This window comes from Porites lutea, chromosome 9, assembly GCF_958299795.1.
Source record: "Porites lutea chromosome 9, jaPorLute2.1, whole genome shotgun sequence".
Classification (NCBI taxonomy): Eukaryota; Metazoa; Cnidaria; class Anthozoa; order Scleractinia; family Poritidae; genus Porites; species Porites lutea.
Window position 1 is genome coordinate 30,401,708 of NC_133209.1, and position 12,004 is coordinate 30,413,711.

General features: G+C 39.1%; 1 protein-coding gene across 2 annotated transcripts in view; it reads left to right on the forward strand.

Annotated features, from left to right (window-relative positions):
• Positions 1-6,192: 6,192 nt before the first annotated feature.
• Positions 6,193-12,004, forward strand: part of LOC140948809 (synapsin-2-like) — a 59,858-nt gene continuing 54,046 nt past the window's right edge. For both annotated transcript variants that reach the window (XM_073398083.1, XM_073398084.1), the window contains exons 1-5: positions 6,193-6,711; positions 7,241-7,301; positions 9,186-9,277; positions 10,930-11,086; positions 11,747-11,836. In XM_073398083.1, the coding sequence (XP_073254184.1) occupies positions 6,503-6,711; positions 7,241-7,301; positions 9,186-9,277; positions 10,930-11,086; positions 11,747-11,836 (609 nt within the window). In that variant the 5' untranslated portion in view covers positions 6,193-6,502. The remainder of the gene's footprint in view (positions 6,712-7,240; positions 7,302-9,185; positions 9,278-10,929; positions 11,087-11,746; positions 11,837-12,004) is intronic.

The window sequence follows — 12,004 nt, forward strand, 5'->3', positions numbered from 1 at the left end:
TAGAGCTGAAATCAGGACAGTTGATAGCTAATCAGATTTGAGAATTTTTTTATAGTTATGATTAATAATATTGTAATAATAAATGTAGTAATTTCATTAATTTTATCAGATCAGCTTGAAAAACAGTTTTTGATAAACAGGAATTTCAAAAAAAATTTGCCATACAATGCTTCTTAAATAAGAAGCGAACTGTACCAATATTTTTATACGAGCATGTCTTATCTAAGACGAGAACAGCTCGCATAAATGGTCCACGCGTCCCTTTTGATTGCAAACAGCAAATCATTACTAAACATTAAAAGCAGAAGACATCCCACGTAACTGTATTTAAAAAGAAGTCCGTACAAAGTTATTTTAGGTGGAATCCGTGCTAAACACTCTGGAAGTTCACTGAAAGTCTTCATTTGAAATTTTTGTTTATCCTCCAACGCCTCGCTTTCATGACTAGGCACCAGTTTTTTCCCGCGTGTCCGCCATTTGTGAATACGGTGTATTGCGGTTAGAACATTGGCTACACACTCCATGCAGCTTTCACAATGAAGCTTAGTGCGTGTTTTGCCTAATAAACCCAAATAAACATTTTTCATTACCAGTACTGGGAGTTATCCATTCAAGGCACGCTTGAATTAGTAGCTAACCTTTTTAAAACAACGTGTTAGCCCGTTTGCTTTAAAAAATAGCGCATCGCTGATCCCAAGGAGGCGCATGGGGTGATTAACAAGTTGAATAGCTTTCAATAATTGCGACGCCATTTACTTAGCGACAAGCAAAAAATACAAAAACTATGTTAAGCATAAGGTAGCGTAAATGACATTACTATAAGTAAGTCTTAGCAGTGGACGATTAACTAATAACTGCGTTGAATGAATATAGTTTGACGACTCGGTCAGAAGCCTGCACGCGCACATGGCTGCAAAACATACAGCTGCTTTTTAATAACGTTAGTCAGCCCTAAATTACAAGACGCCGTTTTCGAGAAAATTCTTTCTTTTTTAACTTACCTAGCCTGAATAAGTGCTAAGATACATCTTTCTCCCTGAGGCCAACACTCACACAGTTGCCTTTTCGCTTCGGTGCTGAAATCTGCAGCACGAGTGTCATATGTCAAGTGATGGCGCGCGCGCGAGAGTGGCATGGACTGGACTTGGGTGAGTGGAAAAAGAATCGAAACTAGTGTCGTCACTCAATACTCTTACCCATTTGTGGGGAGTAGGCTTTTGTACATTATGCTAGCATTTTTTCGAGTATTTTAGTGAAGCAAAAGCATTGAGCATTATTCGAGCATTTTAGTGGCATTTTCCCCGGAAAATTAATTTTTCCGAGAAAATAAAATAGAAATTAACTTTTTTCAGTAGCCCATGCCCCATGAGCTCCTGCTTTTTTAAACAAAATGAAGACTTAAATTCAAAATTCACAAAAAACCTAATACAACTGGTTTTTTGGCTGTATTTATGAACTTGTACACGTTGTCGTTGTTACTTGCAACACTTGCACGTTTTTGTAAGTGTAAACTTTGAAATTAATTAAAAAAAACCGTTTGTATAATGAGCATTATCCGAGCATTTTAGTGACTTTTTTTGGGGAGACCGAGCATTTTAGTGGGAAAAATGGAGCATTAAGGTGGAGCATTTTAGTAGGGAAGCAAAAGCATAATGTACAAAAGCCTAGTGGGGAGGAGGGTTGCGTGACCACACTAAAAACGGCTGTGTAGCAGACTAATCTTCACACGCATGTCACCAATTTTCGAAATAATTTGAAAATAATGTATAGAACATCATTTCTTGTGGTCCGTTTCTTACAATTTAAACATCATTTTCCTCGAGTCGCTTTGACGTGTCGGACCACAATCTCATTGCCCCACACCACATTTTGCACTGGTAGGACTGGACTCACTTCCTATCAAAAGGCTATCATAACAGCATAACATGCCCCGTGATTGATCTCGGAACGTTAGACTGCTTGCAGTCCACCTTTCCTCTTAAAATCCGTCTAGTTCTTAGCTAGTGCGATGCTAGCGCGATTGCAAACCACGACGTTATGTTACAGTAAGGGATTAGGACCAGACGAGAAAAGACTTACGCTTACGCCCTCGTTTATCGCGGCTCGCGCCCGGGGGGCTCGCGTGCTTGTGTTTCTCTTGCAGTAACTTTGCAAAGAAAAATAAAAGACTGTTCGCAGTCTACGGAACGTAGAACTTGATAATTGTAAGAATTCGAAACTACAACAAACGGTTGACTAAGTACCGGATGGATAGTGGGGTTCCATTTTCAATAGAGGGACTAGAAAGGGGTCGCACGTTTTCGGATTTTTGGGGTAAGAAAGTTCTTCACATTTATTTAAGGTCAGTAAACGTACCGGAATGTATGTACTGTACGTGAAAATTAAAGTGTTCTTCATTCAATTTAAAAAATGGGTCAATTCATTTTAGGATCTATACCGTGTGGCACGAAATTTTTGCGGGAGCTTATTTTTGCGGATTGACTTTTTTTGGATTTTGCGGGAATTAAGTTTTGCGATTAGGACAAATCGTTTTTTTCTTGCTGGGAATTAATCAGTTGCGATTTTCTGAAAGTTCCCATTACTACGGTGTGCGTACCCTACCTAAAACCAGTATTTCATTGTACAGTCAACTCCCTTTAAGACGGACACCTTTTGCGAAGTAAGTGTCCGTCTTAGAGAGATGTCCGTCTTATCGAGAGTCAAACTGAAAGGAAGTAAAGAAGGCAGGGACCAACTCTAGGTGTCCGTTTTACAGAGGTGTCCGTCTTATAGAGGTGTCCGTTAAGAGAGAGTCGACTGTATACCGCTTTGTTTCTGAACGAAAGACACAAGTTGTAATTGAACAGACACGATTTCTTAATACTGTATTTTTGTATAGTGAATTTAATGCATCACCAGGGCTACTGCGGGCTACTGCAGGGCACTTGCCCGGCGCACTCACAGGAAATGACGTAAGAGAATTTCGAAATCGATTTTTAATATACGCGCGAAACGAGCGCTCGACTGCTGGAAATTGGAAGACGTCAAAGGGCGTCAAGAATGTTTTCAGGTGAGTCTATTTTCGCCTTGCTTAATACTATGACCGTTGCAGCTGAGCTTCTATTGGTTTTCTACTGATCTACGCCGGGTTAATAAAGCAAAAACTAAAAGGGCTTGCAAAGGTCTGTCAAAGGCCTCCTCCAAATAACGGCAGAGACATGGAACACTTAATAGTTATTTCACGCTGCATTAAAAACGAAATCATACTCTAACTTTGCCTTTGAAAAAGAAAGTACGGTAGAAATATTAACATTTTTGATGAGGTTTGAGTAGTGAGACGAGACTGGACTCACCGATAAGTGATTTGTGCTTCACAGCGCACGCATGGCGCGTTCTTCTCCGCATGGTCGATCGATACAAGCAAGAGAACGCAAAAATTTTGTTTCAAATCCTACCCTGATCCGTTTGGACCACTGGAATGCTACTTGCATCTTGATATTATATTTCCGACATTTCAGATTTCTTGATACACTATTTCTGGCCATTTATTCTATCGAACACGACCGCCAAGGGAACTGGAATTATTACAGACCTCTGACATTTCCTAAGCTCCTCGCTTTATGCAACATGCATGTGTCTAATTGGGAAAAAGTATTGTCGCTGCATTTAAAACCTAAACTTTCGTGCATCTTTATTATATCAGTTAAATGATATTAAATGTTTATTCTTCAAATGTTTCATAAGCAGTTCCAATCAACACAGCTCAGTTCAAGCGCTGTAAACACCCGGGTGTAAACACCACTATTATGCTTCCATGTAAAATTGAAGAGAAAACGTTTGGATTTTTATACCTCGACTCTCACAACACAGTGTTTTGGTTGCCTGTCCGCCACATTTCAAAACATAGTCGGGGCTGTGACGTTGCGTGACACAGGTCCAACACGGGGGTAACTTAAAAAAAGGCCAAAATCATGGCGTTTCATATTGGCCAAGCATTTCAACTCAATTATCATGACTATTCAGGCAATATGTGACTGTTGCAGACGAGTTCAAGAGCTCTGTTCGAGGGCAGTGGGATATATAAATAATTTATTGGTGGAATGGTTTGTTTGATGGAATAGCCAGCGGGGCTCAGGCTAGCCTCATGTACCATATTCCTTGGAATAATAGCCGTCCCTCGATTAATCGCCTTCCTCGAATAATCGCCCCCCCGGCCCCTCTCGGCGTTTTCTCTTCCTTTCATCCCCTCCCTGTCAAGTTGAAGTGCAATGTGATCCAGCAAAACTGATCAGTGACGATTCATCAAATTAATCAAGGAACTAAATTTGGAGCACTTAAAAAGCCCATGTTCAGTTTATTTGATGTGATTACTTTTTGATTTCATGGGAAAATAAAACAAAATATTTAGGGCACGACTTCCAGTGAGCAATGTTTAAAATAATCGCCTCCCTGTAGAGGTCTGTACAGCCCCCGAAATGATCTCCAACCCAGAATTGGGGATCATTTCGGGGGCTGTACATCCTTCGAATAATCGCCCCGTTTTTGTACGAAAAAAGAAGTCATTGCCCCCGGCTATTATTCGAGGAAATACGGTAATCATGAAGTTGATTCCGCCATTTCAACAGTTCGTTTGTATTGCAGGCCTTTTTCCGGTATTCAATAACTCATGATAACTGATTACTTTTAGGGCTGGGTTGGTGTTGCTTGTGATCTGAAAGAAAAGATATTTAAGTTGTGTTACATTTTCGTTAGAAGTTGAGAACAGTCACTGTCAGTTTGAATATTTTAAGGGTTAAAACTCTTTTGCTGACAGCCGGCGAGTAGCGAAAAAGCCCCATTTTTCACCAATCCCTCTTCTTTGGACTATTTTTCGGCTAATTAGCATAAGGATGGCTTAAAGTGAGTTTTGCAACATAAAAGGTATATTTTCCGACTAATAGGACGTAATTAAACAGCTTTTTGTTTTTCACGCATGCGCACAGGCCAAAATTTGGACTTCCGTTGCGAACCTATTTTTATCTATCTCTCTCGCTCCTCTTTTGTCCTTTGCCTTTCTTCATTATTAGCAGTTTCGTTGCCTACCTTATCTTTTTCTTTTGCATGGAATTGTGGCTGGCCAACTTTTTCGGGAAAGAGACAAATATAATCTTCAAAGAGTAGTAGGTAAACAGCGAATGGTGGTGGATTTTTCCCCAAAAAGTTACCTTTTTTGTGAGTCTAACTCTGCTAGGATTGGTCAGAATATCCAAAAGAAGATATCGCTGGAAAGTTATATCTTTAGTGACGTTGTTGCTTACCAATTTGTTAAATTACACTGTAAGCGTAATGGGTCCAGGAAGGAAGATATGCATCGTTCCACGTGGAAAGAAAACGACCAAGGCAGTCGTCGAAGGGTTAAAAGGTTTAGAGATTTCTTGTTCAGGATTTAACTGCAGTAAACGTAGCCTATGTCCCATTCACATAACTAGACATGTTAATTAAACTTGCAGGTTTAAAAATATGAAAAAAGTAACAGAAAACTAGAAGACAGGCTTTTACACAGAATTTAAAGGAACTTCAACACGTTACGTTAATGTACCAAATTTGCAATTGATAAAAGTACAATAAGCTTATAAGATCTTATAAGCTCCAGTCTCCCTCGCAATCGTCGCGCACGCGCGCATGTGTATAAAGGAGAGTCGGGCGACGACACCAAATTCTATAGCTAGCGCGTGTATTGACTGAGTTGCTGATAAAGCACTCAAATCAATCCCTAACTCTAAATTAAACCAACTTTAGTTTATACATAGATAGATTAATAGATGACTGAATTTTCTTGCTTTTCGCCCCTACATCTTCTATCTCTGGTTAAATTTGATTGTGCGAAGATCGTTTGGAAATTACTGCATTGCAGCAAATGAAGTAATCTTTTTCACAGCAAATATTATTATTCAATACGTCTAGGAGCAAATTGGCTTCAAGCGTCATTTTTTGGTTATGACTTAGTGATGAGGCTGACAAATATAAGCAGTATATATTATTTCAAGCACTTAACTTGATTTTCGCTAAACAAAGCCAAGAAAAAGGTTTCAAAGATGTGACTTCTCGCCGAAAAAACTGTTCTGTGATTGTTTTGCGTATACTGGAATATGTAATGAGTTGAACTCATTGAACAATTGGTAGACAAACAATGCAATTGTCCTTCGACAATATTTCCCGAACAGGTGTTGGGTTATAAGTGATCCTTGAATATTTTAAAAACATACAAAACGATTTGTCATTCTGCTTTGCTGAAGCAATCGCCAGGGTGATCTATTGAGCTAAAATTCCACTTTGAAGACTTGTTGAGAAGTTGTAGAAAATTTATGATCTTTATGTTTTCCCTTTTTAATGCGTAGGGCCCGGCTGAGAAAATCACGAGAAGGAGAGAACGGGTAGACATTTTTTCGTAGCTTGAACCGCATGTTTCACCAAGGAATTCTTGGAATATTCTCAAGTCTTGAAGCATTTCAAACACACCGAAAGTGCGAGGTTCTGCGAAAGCATGGAGTTTTTACAGAAGTTAAAGATATCCGGTGGTGTAAATTTAAGCAACCTACGCCCTTCTCGCGATAATGAGCGAACAACGAGCTTTAGTTCAACGGCGAGCTCAAAAACCGATTCCAAAGGAGACGTTAGTTTGCCTCCAAGAGGATCTCCAGCCGCCAAAAAGATGAAAATTCTTCTAGTAATTGATTCACCAGATACTGACTGGTAAGCATACTTTCAAAAATATTCGAAGTACCGTCACTTGAATTTCGCTTTATTTTACGTTTGGCATAAATTAGTAGTAGATGTTGGCAGCATCGATCAGTCAATCGTAAATCAAAGATTACATCTTTGATCCTACTTGTTTCAATTTAGCGGCCGTTTTTGTTGCAATTTTTTTTTTCAGCCTTACTGAGATATTTTTATTGAATCGACATTTTATCCTTTAAAGCTTTTCCTGTAGATATACCAGCGTGATTAAAACAAATTCGATAATATTTTCCCGCGCGTAAATTCTTGCAATAATAGTCATAATTTTATCCAAACCCATTTTTTGTCACAAAATTTAGTCTTCCGTCAACAAAACAATTATCTACAGCGCATAGATTCATAACCCTTTGCTTCTCTTAAAAATGATTAAAAGCATGTATCTTGCGGAAGATTTCTGAAGATTTTTGTTTGACTGTGATCATACATCCCTCGCCCTTAAAATTTAGACAGCTATTTAGCTAATAGCTTTTTTGTTTTCATATAGGGCCAAGATTTTCAAGGGACGGCAGTTACACGGAGGCACTTATGACATACGAGTCGAGCAGGTATATGATCAGTTTGGTTCCGGTTGCCTCTGTATATTTATAAGAATATTTCCTCCCAGTATAGGCCAATATTTTTCAAGTTTCACACGTTGACATGCGGAGAAAATATTAAAGCAAACATGACAGAACATTGTTTTGTTTACCTTAGATATTTATGAATTGTGCCCTCACAAAATTTCTGATTTTATTTGTTATTAGTGACACTGACTCGCGTCTACATTTCTCGTTAATGATGATAAATCTTATTTACGTTTTAAGCTCTACATCCACGATTATTCGCTTCCTTGCGGTTTTAATATTTTTTATTAGTTGAATTAGCCGTGCATGTGGTTTTGACGGTTCAACATCCCCATGAAGGAAATAAAAATAAGAGGTACTTAGGTCAGCGTATAAAAACGATTTATGTCAACGATTTATTACGGTGAGGGGAAAAACAGTGCATGTAGGAATTTAATAAAGAAAGTTTACCCCAAGAATGTTTAACGAAGGAGAGAAGAGATTTTCGCTCTGACTGCCCTTTTCTGAAAAAAATGGAGAAGATAAAATGGACTTTACCCATGTGCAAAACGTTTCTTCTAATCGCGTAAAAAGCACGAATGCGGGAGTAAACGTATTTCATCCCGTAAAAAATTTATAAGAAACGCAATTTGTGTCTATTTGCATTTTTCATCTAATAGGCAAATGTAGACAATACACGATTGAGTCAGCTAGGGAAAATGAAAATGTCAAGTCATTTCGAAGTATAATTAGTTTTCTTATTATATGCTTCTGAAAATTGTTTTTCATTAAAGGTGCCATAGGCGCCATAGGGACATCGTTTAGAATAAACTCGTCCGAACTAACTCCAAGCTACTCAAATGTATTCGTCACTGTGTTTCTATATCATGTATTTTTGAACTTTCCATCGCTACTTGTGTCTAATTTATAGAACGTGCGCCTGCATGATTTTCGCATTCGCAGAAAAGTAACTTGATTATTACTCACTGATTAGTATTAGGTATTCTGTGTTGAAAAAAAAAATAACAATAAATATTCAATCCCAACTGGAATATTTGCTGCTAAACGAGAGGGACAACAAAGTTATATTATGACTGGACGTTTGGGCTTTGGTTTAATAAACTCAGCCAATCCGAAACCCTTTCACACCCTACTGCTCCACTATACATTACGTGCCTTGTTTCCCGCAATAATGACCAACCGGGTGACACGTTTCCCGCCAAAACACGGACTGCCCAATGTATTAACTCAATTACGTAACAAACATATTTCCCCTGGACATCTGTATTTGCAAGGCTGGAAAGCTGGGGTTGGACTTCCTGTGCAATCATATGGCTTACTTTCTAATTGACCAGTGAGTCTCGTATCAATCGATATAATTACGACTCCCAATCCACCGTATTTTTATATACCTTACTGGTTTTTGCGGATCCTTGAAATTCGCGCTTTTGGAGATTGTAAAAAAATCGCGAAATTTAATACCCATATAGAAAATTCAAATAATAATTAACATTGTAAAATAGCAACGATATGTATTGAAAACACACATTGCTAACTGGTTTTTTCTGGATAAAGAGGGGCGAAAAGCGAAGTGGAGAACGGGGCGAAATAAAATTAAAAAATATGAATAAATAAAAAGGAAAAAAAAAGGAATAATAAAATTTCAAAAATAACTGAAGAAAGGGAGAGAAATTAAAAATGAACCTTCGTCTTTTTTTCTTTGTTCCCTCGCCTTCTCTCTTTAGTTTCTTTGCTTTTTTTTCTTGACCAGTTTTCATCTCTTTCTTCGCTCTGTTTTCTTCTTCGTGCCATTTGAACGCCTCGAACCGATGTGGTTTTCCATAAGGAAAGGCGCATTTAAATTCTTCCATTTTTGTGTGTTTACAGGCCGAGTTTGGAGACTTGAATCTAGCTTCGTATTCGGATAGTGGAACAATGGTGGATATTCAGGTTTATCGCGAAGGGACTGTTGTAGTCAGGTAAGCATTTTCGCCCAACCATGAGTTCAGCAGCACGGGAGCCTTGTATTTGAAGGATGGAAGTAGTTTTGTTTAAACTGCATTACATTAAAACCGAACACTGCTTAAGCGGACTACTTCAGTCCTAATAAAATTTACCTTGTCAACCTGAAATTAAACTCACTAAAGCACAAGTTGAGGTCTTTCCTTGTTTGTTGCGCGTATAACCACCTTCACGCGAACAAAACTTCGTGTTGCCACAATAGAAGCGTCGTCCTTTTGTTCTAAGTACTTAGGCCGAACATGCAAACAATCCTCACTTTTAAACTAACATTGTTGCGGACACGTCAGTAGCACGAGAAATGTTACTAATGATTACTCTTCCTTACACGTAACCCATGTCTATACTCGGGAAAACAGCAGTGGAAACAAGTCAAAGAGAGAGCCGCTCTCCTTTATCTTATGGTTCTGTGCACACGTCAGGGGCGGATCCAGGTTTTTTTTTTAGGAGCGGATGCACTCGTCTCCTGCTCTACTTCAACACCAATAAACCACATAGTTTTTTTTTTGCAGAATACCAGTTGTATTAGAAAACCGCAGGTCATCTCAGGGGGCGGGGGGGGGGGGGTGCGCACCCCCTGCACCCTCCCCCTAGATCCGCCCCTGCACGTCCACGGAAAAAAATGTTTGCGGGACATTATGGTTCTAAAAGTAGAGAGATTTAGACTCACGGTAAAGGTGAATTTGTACCACTAGACTAAGCCTTCCCTTAACTGGTGCCTTACTGTTCATTACTTTTATCCCCAAATTTTTAGCTTCACGTTAGTTTTGTCTATAACAATTGTTTTGGACTGTTTTTAGCTCCAGTTCTATTTTTGAGAAATTCTCAACTTGAATCTGACGTTTGCCGTTTGCCGTAAACGTCACTTTAATTTTTATAAAATAACTAAGCTAGTACGCGCGCTCTGATTGGCCGAGAGAAGTGTTTTGTATTTTGTGGCGTCAAGATGTTTTGCTTTTCGCGCGCTAACCACTCAAGCACGAATTTGAAAAAAGTTTTCGAGTTCAAAACTCGACAAGTTTACTTTATTTACCAATTCCTCCGTCGGCTGAAACTTGGAAAATCGTTGGGAAGAAGGTGTGTCATTTTTTTTTTTCGCTTAAGCGAGAAAAATCCGTATTTTGAATAGCATCTTTTTGCAAAACAAGAACTGATTACACGTGCAAGACGTCGTGTACAAGACTGCGACTGGTAAGAATTTCTCTTTTAATCAGTGCCATAACAAAGAGTTTTGCGTTTTTTCTCTGGAAAATTATTTTATAAAAGCAATAGAAAACTTTTTTCCTCTGTTTGCATAGCCTGATATAAACACGAGAGGGGTTGGGAGAATTCGAGACAGTTATGCAAACCCGAGACGAAGTCGAGGGTTTGCACAACTGTCTCGAATTCTGCCAACCCCTCTCGTGTTTTTATCAAGCTATGCAAACATTAGATATTAACCGAGTATACGGGAAAAGGTTAACTCAAGGGTATAGCACATACGGGAGGCCCTGACTTTCATATTTTAAATACACTACGAAATCAACGATACGATTTTCGTGCGCGCTCGCTTGATCGTCGTTTTGACTTGTTAGTCTCCGTCTGAAATTCTTTATTGTCGATCGCTTTCCAGGTCATTTCGCCCCGACTTCGTTCTTATTCGACAGAGTGTGCGAGGGATTGGACCAAAAGAAGACTACCGTAACATTCTGCTTGGTTTGCAGTTTGGAAATGTGCCTTGCGTGAACTCCCTTACCTCCATTTACAATTTCGCCGAGAAACCGTGGGTGGTAAGTTATAAGTAGAAAGTAATCCGAAATGTTTATTTTAGGATAGTGTCTGGTGCGTGCTTGTTAACCCGAAACCGTTGACGTGAACAACGAAAGTAGTAACTGAAGTCTGGTTAACAAATAGAATCCATGTTGCCATGCGTCTGTTCAGTAATAGATCACAGATGACGTGAAAATGTTGTAAGCCGCCGACGAGTGTGTCACTGATGTTCTTACCGCATTTTACTGTCCCCTTTGATCCATTAAGTTATCTGACTAATCGTTCTTGTTGCGCTTAAATGAGCGGAGGCGTATTACACCTCAACCCCCTTCTGAACCACGCCCGAATGTGCGAGATTTGGTCAAACAGGCCATGGACACACACAAGAGATCCCGTAACTTCGGCAGGTAAATTTGCGCAAAGTTGTCCTGGTACGCAATGAAGCCTAGTTAACGCCTCGCTTACTTGAAACTGCTTAGAAGGCGTTTATTTAAAACGGAGTTTCAAGTGGGTGAGGGGGGAGGGGGGGGGACAAGTTAACATTGCCCCTTTTCCAGCTCTTTGACTTTGCTTCCATTTCCCTAGTCTGAGACCAAATGCATGTTTTCTCGTGTTCTCGATGGTGGTGGGCTCACTCCGCTGATCGATTGTCTTGACACCTCTTGTTTGACCTCTAACAGTTCGCTCAACTGATTCAGCTCCAGAAAAGACTGGGAAAGGATGCATTTCCATTAGTTGAACAGGCGTACTATCCGAATTATAAGGAAATGGTGAGTGTTTAAAATGCTCTAAATATAAATCTAAAGAAAAAATACACGTTTTGAGAATAAAGGCGTTCTTCTATTTTATCATTATTATTATTATTTGGTCTACAATTATAAAAATATAAAAAGATTAGATGGTTGAGATGTACAGTTTAAAAAAGGATGAAGTTGATG